This window comes from Periophthalmus magnuspinnatus, chromosome 15 (genome assembly GCF_009829125.3).
Source record: "Periophthalmus magnuspinnatus isolate fPerMag1 chromosome 15, fPerMag1.2.pri, whole genome shotgun sequence".
NCBI lineage: Eukaryota > Metazoa > Chordata > Actinopteri > Gobiiformes > Gobiidae > Periophthalmus > Periophthalmus magnuspinnatus.
The window spans coordinates 10,628,444-10,647,950 of record NC_047140.1 but is presented as its reverse complement, the minus strand read 5'-3'; the positions used below and the strand labels follow the sequence as shown (position 1 = coordinate 10,647,950).

At 40.9% G+C, this 19,507-nt stretch overlaps 1 protein-coding gene across 1 annotated transcript in view; it reads left to right on the top strand.

Moving 5' to 3' along the window:
* The window catches only part of atp6v1ba (ATPase, H+ transporting, lysosomal, V1 subunit B, member a), a 33,934-nt gene extending 14,427 nt beyond the window's left edge, over positions 1-19,507 (top strand). Inside the window, exons 4-14 of the mRNA XM_033979593.2 lie at positions 831-924; positions 3,306-3,383; positions 4,721-4,860; positions 7,376-7,477; positions 9,214-9,311; positions 10,864-10,987; positions 14,594-14,744; positions 15,431-15,513; positions 15,705-15,809; positions 16,629-16,758; positions 17,814-19,507. Of these exons, the coding sequence (XP_033835484.1) occupies positions 831-924; positions 3,306-3,383; positions 4,721-4,860; positions 7,376-7,477; positions 9,214-9,311; positions 10,864-10,987; positions 14,594-14,744; positions 15,431-15,513; positions 15,705-15,809; positions 16,629-16,758; positions 17,814-17,956 (1,248 nt within the window). The 3' untranslated portion in view covers positions 17,957-19,507. The remainder of the gene's footprint in view (positions 1-830; positions 925-3,305; positions 3,384-4,720; positions 4,861-7,375; positions 7,478-9,213; positions 9,312-10,863; positions 10,988-14,593; positions 14,745-15,430; positions 15,514-15,704; positions 15,810-16,628; positions 16,759-17,813) is intronic.

Sequence of the window (19,507 nt, the reverse complement as noted above, 5' to 3'; positions counted from 1 at the left end):
AGTTTAGGTCTAAGTGTAAGGTCTAAATATAATAATTCCAGTGTTGCAATGCACAGTTTTAGACGGAAGGAGAATAGAAATAAGCACTCAAAAATCAAGATAATAAATAATGGAAACTGAATGCAACACTGCAAGTTTAATAAAATAATTAAAAAATATAATGATATAGGTCTATAAAATGTATGAAATAAGATACACAAAATTATGTAGTGAAGAAAAAAGTTTTTTTTTTTTTTTCTTTTTATATTTTATATTCAGATCGTCAAAGTCTCCGCCCTTTGATTTGGTGAAAAATATTTAGTATAGTTATTTCATTTTTATCTTTTACTACATAACTCCATATATCTTACTTCATATATTTGATGTCTTCTGTGTTTATATAAAATGTAGAAAGTAGTAAAAATAAATAAAATAAACATTGAATGAGAGGGTGTGTCTAAACCTTTGGCTGGTCATTTATATAGTTTTGGGCTACTCACCCGGTGTCTCATTACGGTTGTATGATTTTACACAGGGCTGAAATAAGTCCTATGTAGAATACAAAACATTTTCAAGAAGCCCCGGAAATAAACTCTCAGACTAAACACAAATAAATCTACTTTATATCAGATTTTAGCAGCCAAACTTTTCTCAAATTGTTCATTGAAATGAATGGGACTTAACCGCAAGTGCAGCAATTAACAGAATTCTGACCTTATTTCTGCAGCACAATGAGTGCAGCAGTGTGGAGTTAAAGGGGGAGGTGACGGTAGACTGGGACTCTGTCTGTTAACTCGTAGCTTCTGTTTTCTTTTAAAAGGAATTTTAATTTTGTGTTGTATTTTCTGCAGGTATTTGAGGGGACGTCTGGGATTGATGCAAAGAAGACAGCCTGTGAGTTCACGGGAGACATCTTGAGGACTCCAGTGTCTGAGGACATGCTTGGTATGACTGCTGTATTTACACACATTTTTATAAAACCAACATATGATTCTTTCCTGGGCTGGACCTGGGCTCTATGACACCTGTGGATCATTATGTTATAATTTACACATTTTAAATCACAATATTCATCTAAAACGACTTAATAAAAGAAACAAGTCTGCTGACTTCCATGTTAGAAAACTGCGGTGCCCAATGGGAGCTGACGCCGGCGTAAACGTCCTCACAGCAAATTGACACATGCTGTCGGCGCCCCCTATGGATAGCTGCACATCACACTAGCGAGCAGCCCATTTTTTAAACATTTGTACTAAAATGACTAGGCGACGCTGCCGAATCCCACAAATATCACAGATTAAGAAAATTTAACTGGAGAAGGAAGTGTGTACGTCACAGTGGGCGTGACCAGTGGAGGTGTAAACAGATGTAGATTGACAAAATGGAGTCTTGAAAATAAGTGATTAAAGATTACTCATACATAAATCACTCCAAATATGGCTCAATGATGAAAACAACTAGAACACGGTTAAAGATCTGAACAGGACAGTTTGAAGAACAGGTCTGACAGTGTACAATAATGTGATGGTTTATGACTAAATAAACCATAAAAAGTCTAATGTCTTTTCTCTCAGATGAGTTGTGTAAATGTGCCGTAATGTGGCTTTAACCTTGTTTAAACAGCAGCAGCATCAGATCACTTTGTTTCCTTTAGTGAAGTCGTTTATAATAAAACTATATTTAAATGAGCGAGTGCCAAAAACATCATAAACTCATGATTTTAATGACACTTCAGAAACAAGAGAGACTCAGACACAGCCTTGGATCCAAACCAGATCATCATCATAGAGAGAGGGAGGAGAGGAGAGGAGAGGAGAGCAGGAGGGAGGAGGAGAGAGGGGACAGAGGGGACAGAGTGTGAGAGGGGAGAGGGAGTGAGAGGGGAGAGGGAGTGAGAGGGGAGAGGGAGTGAGAGGGGAGAGGGAGTGAGAGGGGAGAGGGAGTGAGAGGGGAGAGGGAGTGAGAGGGGAGGAGAGAGATAGAGAGGGACTCAGACACAGAGCTGGCCTTGGACACAAACTAGATCATGACAGGGACGGGGGGAAGAGAGGGACAGACGGAGGGAGGGACAGACAGACAGAGGGAGGGACAGACGGAGGGAGGCAGAGAAAGAGAGGGGAAAGGGACAGGGAGAGAGGAGCAGTGCCCTTGGACACAACCAAGATAATCAGGCAAAGAAAGAAAGAGGAGGATAGTGGGGGAGGAGGAGAAGAGAGGGAGGGCGAAAAAGAGGGAGAGGAGGGGAGAGCTGCAGGAGGAGGAGGAGCAGGAGCCTTGGATAGAACAGAGATAATCATGCAAAAAAGTCTTTAATACAGGTTGAAATAGGGATGGAAGAGGAAGAGAAAGGAAGGAGCCAAAAAAGTGATAGAGAGGGAAGGAGGAGAGGGAATGAGAGAGCAGCCAAAATTGAGATAATCAGACAAAAAAACAGAAAAGGAGGTGAGGGGGGTGAGGAGGTGGAGACATAGAGCAGAGAGAAAGACAGAGAGATGAGAGAGGGACAAGTGAGGGAGGGAGAGAGAAAGCGAGATGAGAGAGAGAGAGGAGGCCTTGGGCTTCACTGAGATAATTAGGCAGAGAACTCTTTCAAAAGAAGTAAAAAGAGAATGAGAGGAGGAGGAGGGCGTGATGTGAGAGTGGGGTGGGGGGGGCGAGGGGGGGGATGGGGGAGAGACGAGCGGGGGAGAAAGAGGGAAAGTAGGAGAGAGGGTGAGGAAACGAGGGCCTCCCTCCCGTACGGTCTGAAGTGTTCAAGCTGTTTGTTTGGTTCAGACTAATTAAATCTCTGGACTCTGTTCAAAACTACAAACTGAAGAGACGCCTTTGTTTGAACCAGATCTGTTTATCCACAAAAGAGTCACAGAACTGTGTCTCCATGTACATCACCCCTACAACGACAACTGACCAGGACCAGGATCAGAGCGCACTACTGTTGTGCTCTTGGGCAAAACACTCTACTAACCTGTTGATCTGTTCTTCAGTGTACAGGGATACTAAATATGTCTGCACAGTGTTTCCCAACCTGGGGGCACGTGAGCACTTGCCTGGGTGTACTTGGAATGATTTCAGATTTTTTAAAAAGTGGCAGTGAATAGTATTTGAATGTGAAATACATTTGTTGTACATTTGGCATCCTTAAAAATGTTTGTGTTGGATCATTTGGTTATGAATGTAATTTAAACCAGAGAAATAATACTGGGTTATAATCACTGAAGAAACATTGGTGTGGTTAACAGGCCACACACACAGTGAGAAACTGAAGGGTTTTGGAATAAAATTAATACAGTTTTTTAGCTATTTTAAACATTTTTCTTCTTCTTTAGGTCGTGTGTTTAACGGCTCTGGAAAACCCATCGACAGAGGACCCAGTGTTCTGGCCGAAGACTACCTCGACATCATGGGTAAGAGCGGCAGAGTGGTTAGCCTCTCCTCTCATAGGTTAGACTGCCACTACCACCACTACCACCACCACTACTACTACCACCTCTGATAAGGAGGTTGTGGGTTAGCATCCGTATCTCTGAGTGGAGTGTGCAAGTCCTCCCTGTGTGACTGTGGCAGAGTGGTTAACCTCTCCTCCTGTCGATGCATTAGGAGATAAAAGCCCAGGCTCCTTACATCTCAGAGGGGAATACACATATGCTCTCCATCAGTTCTACTTAGACTAATCTTGTTTCATTACTGCAGCCTGTCATTTACCACAGCCTGAGCTCTTTGTCTCCTCATGAAAAGCTCCTTCATATTATATTGTATTTTTCACAAAAGTAATAAAAAATCTCCCCTTATTTTAATATGCACTGACAGAGAAGACGTAGAACTTTGGGCTAGTTTTAGTTTCATGTGGATAGGTCCAGTAATTACACAGATATTAACCATAAACCAGGTCAACAAATCTGTAATGTGACAGTTACACACAGCAAATCTGTTCATAATCTGATTTCTGGAGTTATCCGATTATGTAACCTGATTTCTGTTTAACTGTTCACACCTGAGCAGGAAAAAGGCAAACTAATGTGACAAAGACATTATTTTACAGACAAGGTTTTATGTAGAATGTATATGCATATTTTTACATGTTACAATGTTGTTCACTCATCAAAAACATGCCTGAAGAGGTTTTAGATGTAATACATACATGTTTGAGTGATCTAGTGATCTCTCCCGAGCCATATTCAAACCCTTCTTAAAGTTAGCAGTACGAGTCTGTACTCCGCCCACAAACCTACTTCAATTCTCCATAAATATACAAAAACATGATACAAACCTGATGTGATGTAGTTCCATTAGTCGGATGCGACTGATTGTCTTGTGATAGCGCTCTGAAGGGGGAGTGACTTAGCATTCTTTTGTCAACTCACCAAAAGTCAGATCTAATTTTAGATATAATTTTTAATCTGATTATTCTAATTATCTGACATAAATGTACCCAGTGTTACCCTAATCCCCCGTGTAATGCCCATTAACCCCAAGTGCAGGATCTACCCCTCTGTTACTGCAATGTCCCATATAATACCCCTCTCTCTGTATTACCCTAATGCCCTGTGTAACGCCCTCTCTATATTACCATAATGCCCCTCTGTATTACTCTAATGCCCCCCCAATATTATGTTGTCTTGTATAATGTGCCTAAATCTCTTCTTTAGGCCAAGTGCAGGATCTACCCATCTATTACCCTAATGCCCCCTCTCTTTCTTTGTATTACCCTAATGCCCTGTGTAATGCCCCCTCTCTCCTTTAGGGCAGCCCATTAACCCCCAGTGCAGGATCTATCCAGAGGAGATGATCCAGACTGGGATCTCGGCCATCGACGGCATGAACAGCATCGCCCGAGGACAGAAGATTCCCATCTTTTCTGCGGCCGGTCTTCCACACAATGAGGTACAGGACCTGGAATGTTACAGTGGGATTAAACCATAGACTGGATAAAGAGGAGGACTGAGGGAGTGTGACACCACCCACAGCGTTCAGCTCTGTGAGGCCAGGAGTCTGGACTTAAGTTTTGGTCTGTGACTGTCTGGAGCTCTGTCCACAGTCCAGTGTGAGGCTGCTCCTCAGTCATTATATAACTCAAATACTCCCTCTTTAATAACCCATAGAAGCCAAATACTACATCTTTTACAGAACTGTTGTACTACTTTTACTCACCTGTTTAGTGCTGCTCTAAGTCCAGGTTTAGTCCTATTTGAGTCATTTTACTTTAGGATCCATATTGGCTTAGGTAGGTTATAGTCTGGTTATGGCCTTGGCTTAGTCCTGGCTTAGTCCTGGCTTAGTCCTGGCTTAGTCCTGGCTTAGTCCTGGCTTAGTCCTGGCTTAGTCCTGGCTTAGTCCTGGCTTAGTCCTGGCTTAGTCCTGGCTTAGTCCTGGCTTAGTCCTGGCTTAGTCCTGGCTTAGTCCTGGCTTAGTCCTGGCTTAGTCCTGGCTTAGTCCTGGCTTAGTCCTGGCTTAGTCCTGGCTTAGTCCTGGCTTAATTGTTGCACAAAGCTGCTTCTCTAAATTGTTATTTCCGTCCATGGTTTAGTCTCTGCTTTAGTCCTGGTTTTATATTCAGATCCATATTGTCGCTGAGAGCTGCTCCTCTGAACTGTTTTTTCAGGCCTGTTTTGTTCAGGCTCTTGAGTTTTTATGGATTTCCTCTCGACTCATCTGAAGGTCACAGGCTTTTATTTTGAAGGTTACTGACATTAAGCGGGTCTTTTATTTTGGCAAGTCTGCAGGAAGTGACAAAGCAGGTGTGTCTCAGGTTCAGGGCCGCAGCGTAAAAACATTCTGAAGAGTTTGGAGGGAACCGGGTTTATGAAGAAGGTGAACACTAAAACACAGGTTACACGGAACATGAAACATGAGAAACATGAAAAACATGAAACATGAGAATCATGACAGTAGACAACAGGAATTCAATACAGAATCACAGGTTAAACATTAGAAACATGAAACGTGGGTGTAAACGGGAACAAATCAAAACAAAAATACAGGTTAAACATGAGAAACATTAAGACAGGGGTGCCCAAACTCTTTTCACCGAGGGCCATACCTTAAAAAATATTCGACATGGAGGGCCACAGACCAGTGGTCAGCACAGTGGATAATTTAGACATAGTTTAAATAAGGCTTGAAATATTAATATTAGATCTGTATGACAATGCAATGTGATGTTATTTACCTTATACTGGTAGGATTAATCAAATTTGTCATAAAAAAATACTGATTATGATCAGTTGGGCCAGTTCAACTGAAGACCTGAGGGCCAATAAAAATTGTTCTGAGGGTTGCATTTGGCTCCTGGGCCATAGTTTGGACACCCCTTCGTTAAGACATGAGAAACATAAAACATGTTTACTCTCATGTTTCACAACGGGACTCGACCCGGGACTCAGCCCTTCTAAACCAGAACCTTACATATTGCTTAATACAGTTATAGAATATTAGGAGATACAGATAAATTAGCTCTTCGCAGAATTCATTCATTTTTTCTTTGATAAAACTATGAAACAGTTTAAAACAAAGTTTTCATATTTAAATACATATCTGTAATTACTTTTGCAGACTGACATGTTTAACTCCTTAATATGATGAGTGCAGTTTATGAGTTTATTTGTAGATCTGTCGTATTTAAAGACGTCTGCTTCACTGATCTAATGTTTTTAGTGCTGGAGTGTGTGAAAGGTCACGGCTGCAGTCATTCAAGTGAAATAATAAATGTATAAATATAAATGAATCCAAATGTACCTGGTACATCTGTGAATGACGAAGTGAACTGACAAATCAGAACTCTCTGTCAGACTCCGGTTAAACCCAGGGTTAGAGGAATAAAACCAGGTTAGTTTCAGAGACACTGTTACCATGGCAACAAACTCAGGGTTAAACCTTCTTCTGAAGCAGGCTGGAGTGACCCTGTGATTCGGTTTATTTAAGCCTTTGTGAAGCAGGAAGCAGTTAAGGTTATTCAGCTCAGAATAGACGTGGGTGACTGGACGTGGGTGACTGGACGTGGGTGACTGGACGTGGGGGACTGGACGTGGGGGACTGGACGTGGGGGACTGGACGTGGGGGACTGGACGTGGGGGACTGGACGTGGGGGACTGGACGTGGGGGACTGGACGTGGGGGACTGGACGGGGGGGACTGGACGGGGGGGACTGGACGGGGGGGACTGGACGGGGGGACTGGACGGGGGGACTGGACGGGGGGGACTGGACAGACCAGGGGGGACTGAACGAGGACTCAAGAACCCTAAACTGATAACAGTACCAGAGATGAATCCGTTTGCTCATTACTTTTGTCTTTTCATTCTTTGTTGGGCAAATCTAAAGTCGGCCACTTTGATGTTTGCAAAATCACACTGTTCTTTTGTAGTTTTGTAGTTCTGACATTGTGTTTTCTGGTATTTTCAGATCGCGGCGCAAATCTGTCGTCAGGCTGGTCTGGTGCAGAAGTCCAAAGACGTGATGGACTACAGCGCCGAAAACTTCGCTATCGTCTTCGCTGCTATGGGGGTGAGAATATCTCCATATATTTATCTGGTGATATAATCTCCATTATATCACCAGAATATGCGGAGAAAAAATAAATAAGTACTTCTCTCTGATGGTGTAGCTGTTTAAATATGGAAACTCTTCATAATTAAAATTATAATTATTCATATCCATAACATTTTTAAACCATCAGCCTCTTTATTAATTATTGTGATGTAACTGTTAATCACAATTATTTTGGCTATGATGATCGTGGCGCCAAATTTCAATATTGTCTCATGCCTAGTCTGAATCAGGCCTACATCAGGCCTTAAACAGGCCTGATTCAGGCCAGTTGTCCTGAGGTTGCATTTTCCAAGTTCCGACTTGTAAATTTACACTGGAACACCCTGTGGTCTTTGAATTCCTACTTGGACACTATGGCAATATTTCTGAACCCTGAGCTGATACTGAGTTAGAAAATCCAGCATGGCTGCTCTCTGTTTATAGATAAACAAGTTTGATATCAGACAGTTTAAATATTTCTGTTTCTGTGTTATTTTGCCTGTAGATGCTCTGTACTGCCCCCTCTCTTCTGTGACCTGCTCCTGCAACGGTTTAACCTCTGCAGTTATAAATGAGCTGTTATGCTCTGTTATGCTGCTGGTCAGTTGGAGCTGATGTAAACAAAAGCAGAAAACTCTGTGACCAAGTGAATACACTGCCTCAAGCTGACCAGTATTTTGGCAGATATGAGCAGGTCCCTTGTGTTTTTTGCCACTTTTTAGTCATTACTTATACCGGTAATATAATGTACTTATCTAGTGTATTTCCTAAACTCAGAGAAAACGTTACTCCGACCTCTGAGGATAAGTGGAACTCAACATAAGCCCCTGTTCCTCCTCTGTTCCATATTAACTATTTGAGGTGGTCCATTTTAAACAGGCAGATGTTTTATTAAAAGGAAGATTTAAAGGGCAGAGGATCAACTTCTGCTTGACACAAAAAAAACATTTAAACCGGAATAAACCAGAACAAATCAGAACGAACCAGTATGAAGTGTGAAAGGTCAAGTACGGTCCATTAGATTCAGTGAGATGGACATTGGGAATCTGGGTTCTGTAGAAAGAGTTCAAGTTAAAGCTACAGTGAGTAACTTATTGGGATGTAAAAATAACTGAAATATTGTGATCTCGTATCGTCAAATGTGTCACATTAATATCATGGGCCTTCACCATATATATCGAATTACAAGTCTCTTTACTTAAAGTCATTGTTTTGGTGCAACATCAGCTAAAAAACAGGGAACTAGATGGACCATGATCTTTTTCTCCATTACAGTGCAGACTATGTGAAGATTTAACTGGCTCTGTCATAATCCAAATAATAACAAAGTCTTGTGAAGGCATTTAAAAAGGAAAAAGTAGCATAGTCACAATTGTTAGCCTCTATCCAAATCTCTTGGTATGATTTTTAGTGATATTTTATTGTTTTACATCCCCGTAACTTCTTGGCAGTGGCACGTCACCTTCATGTTTCCATGGAAATAGAAACATACTTAAACTTTCTACATGTTTTTCTTTTTCATTTTTTTTAATTGTCACGTCAGTCACATCAAGTAGGAGCAGTGCAGTGATTGTTTTTCAAGTCTGCGTTCTCTCTTGTCCAAACCGTCAAATTGATATAAAAAAAGGTTGGGGCATCTAGTGTAAAACCTAAATGTAACTGTTCTATCTGAAGTTGCTTTCCATTAACGCCTCTCTGTACGCCCCCTTCAGGTGAACATGGAGACTGCGCGTTTCTTTAAGTCAGACTTCGAGGAGAACGGTTCCATGGACAACGTGTGTCTGTTTCTGAACCTGGCCAACGACCCCACGTGAGCTCCACATCACCACCACATTATTTATATAGATATATTTTATATATATTCAGGGGTGTGTGTGTGTGTGTGTGTGTGTATATATATATGTGTGTATATATATGCATATATATATATGTGTGTGTGTATATATATATATATATATATATATATATATATATATATATATATATATATATATATATATATATATATATAAATATATAAATATATAAATATATAAATATATAAATATATAAATATATAAATAAATAAATATATAAATAAATAAATATATAAATAAATAAATATATAAATAAATAAATATATAAATAAATAAATAAATTAAAAAAAAATAATAATGATATAATTCTGTTCCCTTCTCAAAAACAGACCTGGAGTTGTGTTTTATATCATTCACACATGTTTGAGGAACCATTTATTATCGGTCTGTAACATCTCCAAAGCTCAAAATGTTCTGTTCCACTTTTGATGTCATAATAATACATTTCATTTATATAGCGCTTTTCAAGATACTCAATGACACTTTACATAGAAGAACAATTAAAAAAAAAAAAAAAATACAAACATTTAAAATCAACACTCATAATAATTACCGGTAAAGATTAAAAGCAGCTTTAAACAGGTGAGTCTTTAGGTGTTTTTTGAAGGTGGTGAGGTCAGTGCAGTCCCAGAGTTGTTGCGGTAGAGTGTTCCAGAGGGTGGGGGCAGCGATGGAGAAGGCTCTGTCTCCCCAGGTTCGGAGCTTGGTCCTACAGGGGAGGGAGAGGAGGTTTGCGTTTGAGGAGCGGAGGGAGCGAGAGGGAGTGTGGTGATGGAGCAGATCTGTGAGGTAGGAGGGGGCCAGGTTATGGAGAGCTTTGAAAGTGATGAGAAGAACTTTGAACTGAATTCGCTGAGAAATGGGGAGCCAGTGGAGGTTTTGGAGGACCGGGGTGATGTGTTCACACAGACGGGTGCAGGTGAGGAGGCGGGCAGCAGAGTTTTGTATGTATTGCAGTTTATTACGTGTTTTTGAGGGTGTACCATATAGGATGCTATTGCAGTAATCGATTCTGGATGTGATGAATGCATGGATTAAAGTTTCTGCAGCTGAAAAGGTGAGTGATGGGCGAAGGCGTGCAATGTTTTTGAGATGGAAAAAGGCAGTCCGGATTATTTGCTTTATATGGGATTCAAATGAGAGGATCATGAAGTGGTAGTTTTCAAGTTAACAGCTCATTTTACATTTAGTTCAGTAGAGATATATATAGCCGAGATAAATATACAAATGATTGTAATGAAGGTCTATAGAGTTTAAAAACACAGAGGAGCAGTTCCATCTTGAAATGTCATGTAGTAATACAGGAAGAGAGTGTTTTCTATTTAGGAAACTCAGCCTAAATATGCAGGGTTTGTGTGTTAAACATGTGTGAATGAAACAAAACACAACTCCAGGTCTGTTTGTGATGAGGGAACAGCAATATAACAGATCAATGAATAGCGTAATATGGGCCCTTTAAACAAAAAGGCTTGAGTGGGAGGTAACATATTGCTTTCTTCCAATCAGAATTGAGCGCATCATCACTCCACGCCTGGCCCTCACCACAGCGGAGTACCTGGCCTATCAGTGTGAGAAGCACGTGCTGGTGATTCTGACGGACATGAGCTCCTATGCAGAGGCTTTGAGAGAGGTGAACCATATACACATGTAGTATTAATCTAACACACATGTACCGCACCATTTACCATATCTGAACATGAGAGGTAACAAAACATATTCAAACTAAACTATAATATCATTGTCAGAGCTATAAATGTGATCATATCAGGAGCTGTGCTTACTTAAACAGTGAAATGTAGACAGAATCCATCAGTTCTGGTGTGGACGAGTGGGGCTGATGTTTATGTTCAAAGACGCAGTACGGTTCTGCACCGCACGGGGCATCAAACCAGAGACAGACCTCGAGCTGAACAGCATGAAGAAAATAAAGGCCGTGTGTGAGCACAGAAACAAGCCAAACAGGCCAAATATTTGACCAAACTGCTACAGAACACTGAAGACTCCAGGACAACTGGATCAATTAGAGCCATTTACACCCGCAAGCAGCAATGAAGGCCCTTTAACCCCACTTAGCCTGTTGTTGGGTCATGTATATTAATCTGGAACATGTGGTCACACAAACACATTATGAAATACATTTTCTACACTTAAATTATAACCAATAACTAATAATAAATAAATAAATGAATATATATATATATATATATATATATATATATATACATACATACATACATACATACATACATACATACATACATATACACACACATACATACATACATACATATACACACACATACATACATACATACATATACACACACATACATACATACATACATATACACACACATACATACATACATACATATACACACACATACATACATACATACATATACACACACATACATACATACATACATATACACACACATACATACATACATACATATATACACACATACATACATACATACATATATACACACATACATACATACATACATATATACACATACACACATACATACATATACACACACATACACACATACATACATATACACACACATACATACATACATACATATACACACACATACATACATACATACATATACACACACATACATACATACATACATACATATACACACACATACATACATACATACATATACACATACATACATATACACACACATACATACATACATACATACATACATACATATACACACACATACATACATACATACATACATACATACATACATATACACACACATACATACATACATACATACATACATACATATACACACACATACATACATACATACATATACACACACACAAAATTACAGAGTTTAAATTATGACATTAAAATGCAATATTAAATATAATACACATCTATAACACGCCAACTCTAGTCACCTTATTACAGAAGTTGCCGCTGCCGTCATTCGGGTTCTATTTCGCATGGGGCTGATCTTGACAGTAAATGCGTTCTACAGGGACTACAGAGCCGTTTTAAGGCCTCAGAGAATCGTGAGGTCTTGACATGTTGGTCATTGAACATAAAGCGTTTTACACAAATCAATCTGCTTTATATCAGAGTTTAGTACAGTACAGTTTAGAGCATTTATGACAAAAGTAGGCGGGGCCAAAGGTTAAACATATGACACTCTATACACATGGGATGATAAACCTTGAGCTTCTGTAGCAGCTCTGAGAGTAAATGAAAACATCATTTAACTGTAAAGGTAAACACAGTTCCTCATGAGCAGAGGCTTTGAGAGGTAAACAAAACATGTTTACTATTTACATGTTTTATATTGTATAAACACAATACCTACTGAGCTTCTACACAGATGCTCTGAGAGGTAAAACACATTCAGACACATGTAATACTTACATAACAACGCCTGTCATTATAATCACTATATTGAATTTTTCTTCCATACATAAAGCTGAAACTTTATATTTTGGGCCTCAGTTTTTTATCAGTTTCTTTGAAAAATGGCTAAAACTTTGACACTATTGCAGATTTGAGCTGTAGAGGGGAGAGTAAATGACTTGTATTAGTTCATTCTATTTATTGCAGATCAGTCCTTTTTATTTAAACATGGTTCACTGTGATTCTTTATTTTGATGGTCTCAGAGGTCTAAAGAAGTTTCAATATTACTGTTTATTGCTGTATGTCTCTGTAGAGAAGTGTATGGAGCTTCAAAATGTGTGTTCTACATTCATTGTTATGTATGTATAACATAACATGACGCAATCTTTTCTTTCTCTGCTTCTTCCTCCTCCTCTCCTCTATCTCGCTTCTCCATTGCCCTCTCTCTCTTTCTCCCTCCCTTCTCTCCCATGCTCTCTTTTTACCCTTCACCTGGATGGCATTATATTCCACTGTTACCCCTCTCCTCCTTTCTCCTCTGCTCTTCTCCTTCTCTCTCTTCCTTCTCTCTCTCCTCCCTACCTCTCTTTATCCTTCACCTTCACTACATATATTCCATTGTTATTCTTTCTCTCCTCTCTCTCGCTCCTGTCTCCCTTCCTCCCTCAACTACATATATTTTTCACTGTTATGCTTTCTCTTCCCCGGCACCCCCACTCTCTCTCTCTGTCTCGCTCTTTCTCTCCTTCTCTTTACCTTTCACCTTGAGTACATATATTATTCCACTGGTATTCTTTCCATTCTCTCTCCCTCCTTCTTTCGCTCCTCTGTTTACCCTTCACTACATATATTCCACTTTTATTCTTTCTCCCCTCCCTTTCTCCTCTCCTCTCCCTCCTCCCTCCCTCTCATGTTACCCTTCGTCTTCAGTTCATTTATTCCACTGTTATTCTTTCTTTCCTCTCTATAATACTCCTCTCTTTATCCTCCCTCTGCTCTTTCGTTCCTAACCTTCGCTCATCCTCCACCTCTGCTCAGCCCATTCATTCGCTCCTTTTTATTCCGTGATAACCTTTGACCCAGGAAGTAAACGCAGCACTCTTGGTCATTTAGCATTAGCTTTATGTCGCGGCCCTGAGGAGGCTGCAGCACTTGACTCTGCACAATACCAACCTTCACTTTTATTAAGTTCAGAAATCAACAAGAAAAAAGTGAAAACCGTCGACAGCAGTGAACTAAAAGCATCTGAAACTGGACTTGTTTAAACCGCTCAAAAACCTGCCTGAACCCGACAGAACCAGACCTGGAGCAGATGCAGATTCAAAGCGCTTTTTGGTGCAGTGATCTCCACCAATCTCCACCAGGGGGAGACAGTGACATAGTTGGTAAAGCATTTGTCCACTGATCTAAAGGTTGGCGGTTTGAATCCCGCTCTTGACTTAAACACCGTTGATAGATCCACTGACTCACAGGTTGAGGGTGCGATTCCAGCTCCCACAGATGAAAACTGTTGTTGTGTCTTTGGGTAAGACACTTGACCCACCTTGGCCCCGGTGTCTGCGTACACTGGTGTATCAATGTGTTGGAATGGGTGAGTGGCTCCTTGATGTAAGGCACTTTGAGCCTTGAAAAAAACATTGTAGAAAACTCAGAACCAAAATATACATGCATCTCTATGGCTGTGTAATCCCTCAGTCCTCCAGGTCTGGTCCATACTAAAAGCCGAACTTAAATCTCTCAGCTGGCTCACGGAGGAAGAGCTCTGTCCAAATGCACTCTCTCCTCCCCCATCCCAATCTGTTTTCATATCTCATATCTCTCTTCATCAGGTGTCTGCTGCACGAGAGGAGGTGCCTGGGCGCAGAGGGTTCCCTGGGTACATGTACACTGATCTGGCCACGATCTATGAGCGAGCTGGGCGTGTGGAGGGAAGGAACGGATCTATCACCCAGATCCCCATCCTCACTATGCCCAACGATGGTACATGTTTAGAATACTTATATTCATTCATCTTCATTCTTCTACCATGTTTTAATGTTCTTCCCTCATCAAAAATCATCCCTGAAGAGGTTTTAGATGCCATCCATGCATGTTTGAGTAATCTATTGATCCCTCCCAGGCCCTATTCAAACCCCCCTTATGGGAAGCAGTAGGAGCCCATTCAACTCTCTCCCCACAAGCCTACATCACCCATGCTCCCACATGACAGTTCTCCATAAATATACAAAAACATGCCTAAAACTGTGTACAGCAACTTGACAAACCTGCTGTGATGTGCAGTAGTTCCATTAGTGTAAGGCACTGATTGTGTTGTGATAGTGCTCTGAAGGGGGAGAGACTTAGCACAGAACGTCAAAAACAAAAGTGAAACTTATAAACATGTTAATACGTTGTTTTGGGCGAATATAGCATTTTCAAAATAATAAAAGGAAACATGGTGATCCAAGTATGTTATGTGTTACAGTTACTGCTATGATGTATTAATACCCCAGAGAAGTAAAATGCCCCCTCTTTAATGAAACTACTGCCCAGTGATGTTGAGCACAATTTAAAATTCAACAGATGCAGTGATATTTTGAAATACTTGTATCGAGCCTGTGGTATTCAAAATGAACCAAAAATGTGAATGCTTTTAATTCTATAAACTAATGTTTGTTTTGTTTCAGACATCACTCACCCAATTCCTGATCTGACCGGGTACATCACAGAGGGACAGGTGTATGTGGACAGACAGCTGCACAACAGACAGGTACTAGACCGGGGTTCCTGGACCGGGGGTTCCTGGACCGGGGGTTCCTGGACCGGGGGTTCCTGGACCGGGGGTTCCTGGACCGGGGGTTCCTGGACCGGGGGTTCCTGGACCGGGGGTTCCTGGACCGGGGGTACTGGGGATTGGACCAGGTCTGTTTCTCACACTTTCATGTTGTTTGTGTTTTGTAGATCTATCCTCCAATCAACGTACTTCCATCTCTGTCTCGTCTGATGAAATCGGCCATCGGAGAAGGAATGACCCGGAAGGACCACGCAGATGTCTCCAACCAACTGGTAAACTATATTGCTGCTACTGCTACTGCCACTGCTACTATTTTTAATATACCACACAGCATCCTTTATAATAATAAGAGCAGAGGAGCTCTAAGCAGTTGGTAGCTCATTGTACTCCACAAAGGCAGTGTCCTCTCTAGTGTCCTCTCTACTGTCCCCTGTAGAGCACAATCCCTCTTACAATTAATCATATATTTATATTTTCATATTTCAGAATACTAAAGATGCCTGTTGTGTCCTCTCTTGTGTCCTCTATAGAGCACATACCGCTTATAATACATATGAAAGTACAAAAGCCTTTTGTGTTCTCTCTAATGTCCTCTCTCTAGTGTGTCTTCTCTCTAATGTGTCCTCTCTAGTGTCTTCTGTACTATTTGACATGTAATTTTACATGTTTTACTGTATTTATGTTACGTGACCAGTGAAGGCTGTGTCCTCCTTGTGTCCTCCTCAGGGCTGAACAATTATCTAACTGCATTTTTTTCTGAGAAAAATGATGATTATATTTGCGATTTATGTTTTTAAAAAAGGATTCAGTTCAAAGTTCACATTTTAAACACGTCCAGAAGAACTGACAAAAAGACTGAAATCTGAACTGACAAACTAACAAAAGAATCTCACAAGAATATGTTTGGACAGATCTAAACCACAGGGAGGGCATCTGACACACAGGGACATTTCAGAACATGTCTGTACAGATCTAAAGCACAGGATTAGCTGTTTTTATGTAGAATAAAACACATTTCACTGTATTCACCATGTTTTCTGTTTTTGTGCAGTATGTGTGTTATATCACGTTTTGTATGTTTTTTTTTGCAGTACGCATGTTATGCGATTGGCAAGGACGTCCAAGCCATGAAGGCGGTGGTGGGGGAGGAGGCTCTGACCTCTGATGACCTTTTGTACCTGGAGTTTCTGCAGAAGTTTGAAAAGAACTTCATTGCTCAGGGTGAGTCATGTGTTTACATTTTAACCATAGTCTGTATATATACATGGACATAGATAACCTGCTAGCAGCGGTGTTCAAAATAGGAAGTGATCATGGGTGTGCTTCTGGCTCCATCAACTCCAATTCCCTTTACATTAGAAAACTCTGGCCCCTCTCTCTGTAACTGCTGCAGTCAGGCATTTAACTCACTCTACATGATCCTGTTTTTTTATTTCGCTATTGTGTCCATAAGATCAAGATATGAATATTAATAACAGACAAATCAGGCACCTCCTCTCCCCCGAGGTCACTCCCGCTAGTGTTAGCATCAGGTTTGACAGTGTTTCTCAGCGCCTGCTCCCTGCCAAACCAGTGGTGACGGGAAGAAGGGGTTTACCTTCAGCACCCTCACTGCTGATTGGTTCTTTGGTTGCTCTGTTGCTCTGCGCCAGATTAGCCGCTGTTACTGCTAGCCTTAATGAGCTTCATTTGGAGCCGAACGCTGTGGGCGATGTCACACTCACTCTTCCATGTCTTTAAGCTGCTCTGAGTATGATTAAAGGCCAACTGCAGAGGCTCAGCCAAAACACTCCTCAAACCCTCCCTCTAGTGTTGTCACGTGACTAAAATTTCAAAGTTGATTTCAAAACTAAGGAGTAGACTCAATACCCGATATTTCCACATTAAATGGTAGTACTTTCTTTCATATTCCCATGTGGCCTTATATCTCAGTGGTCCAGGTAGGTTCCATAGTGGTCCATGGGTGTATACTAGTCTATGTGTCTTACACTACAGCTACAGCTCAAGATCATTGTAAAGATATTCAGGAAAAGTTCATTTCTGTCCTGTCAATGGGACATTTTTAGTATCGATACCTGCCAAAAATGAGGATCTAGTTTCAATACCAGTTTTGATATGGATTAGTATCTGATTTTCAATACTTTTGACAGCCCTACTCTCTAACCCTAACTGTACTAGCACTAATGGAGAAAAGGCCACAGTTAGGACGTCTGGTCTCAAATGTTCCCTTTAACATCCTGATCTAAACCTGATGCCCTGCCATTGTTTGCCTTCAGGTCCTTATGATAACCGCACCGTGTATGAGACTCTGGACATCGGCTGGCAGTTGCTCCGAATCTTCCCCAAAGAAATGCTCAAGAGGATCCCACAGAGTACACTGGCCGAGTTCTACCCACGAGAGTCTGCGGCGCGCCACTGAGGCTACAGCTCCCACAATGCACCTCTTCCACCCTACAGCCCCGACAATACATCTGTCCTACCCTCTGACCCTACCCACAACCCTCCTCCCCCCACAGAGTACACTGGCCGAATTCTACCCACGAGTCTGCAGCGTGCCACTGAGACTAATACTCCCACAATGCACCTCTCTCGCCAGATCCACAACCCACCTGTCTGAAATACCATACCCACAATACCACTCTGCAAACAACAGCTCCCACAATACACTTGGCCAATGTAGGAAAGCTGTACTGTGTAACTTTTCTGATAGAAGTCAGTCACTATGGAGATTTTATCGCTTTGTTTGAAATGTTGAGTGTGGCATTAATCCTCTCTAAGTTTTTATTTATTACTCTATTAGAGAACATGCATTAGCACTCTGACTGGGGTTGCCTCTCTGCAGATCTGACCTGTAACTCAGTGGAGATTCTGGCTTTATTTGTTTTCATAGAGATAAGTGTAATGCCATACTGTGGAACATTACAGTCAAAGCAATAAAAGTTACGCAACGCACCTTTCAAGCTTTACAGATGTTGGCCAGGATTGTTGTACATTCAAACATTTGAACTCAAAATGGCATCTGCAAATGACTCCTCCTTCTCCTCCTCCTCTCCTCCTTTTCCTCCTCTCCTTCTCCCCTTCTCCTCCTCCGCTCCTCTTTGACCCTGTAGTGCCCCCTAGTGTTTGTCTGTGTCGTCGTGGGAAAAAGAAGTGAATCTTTATGAAAAAGTGATTGATGTTTTATTTATTCTGATGTGCTTTGGTCCTTTTCAAATTTCTCCTCCCAAAACCAGGAGCATCAAACTGGGAATGTCTGAGGGGCCGAAGATTCTGTTTGTACAAAATATTTACTTTAGTTTTGTTTTTGTGGCTCGTTTTTGCTTGAAATAAGTTTTGTGTCGTCTGAGTCAAATTAATAATTGGTTAAAATTGTGAATATTTGGAGCAGGTCCACCAGTGAGACGAGAGAGGCTTTTAAAAGAGGGGGGATTATTTTTATTTTTCATGTTTGAGTAATCTAGTGATCTCTCCCCGGGCCTATTCAAACCCTCTTTATGGTTAGAAGTACGAGCCTGTACAAGGCTCCACCCACAAGCCTATGTTACCTATGCTCCCGCATGACAGTTCTTCATAAATATAAAAAAAAAAAGATACAAAACTGTACACAGCATTTTGTTGTGTCTCTGGGCAAAACACTGCACCCACATTATAATCTCTATTCAAAGTAAAATCAGGATGTGACGGGGAGGGCATCTGGCTTAAAGAGTGACAAATTGACCCCCAAAAAGTTAGCTTCCTTACGTGGGCAGACACAGTTCCAGAGCTGTTATGAATAAAACGTATCTCTCGTCTGATTGGTCAAAGTTGCTCAGATTCTGTTGTTGTTTACATGTTTACACATTCGCATATCATTTACACATTGTTTATTTTAGTTGTTCTGGTCTGAGACATTCCGCTGAGCGCTCTCTCTATGTTGTGAGTGAATAAAGTAAATTATATGAAAATAATGAAATAAACTGTTCGAAATGGA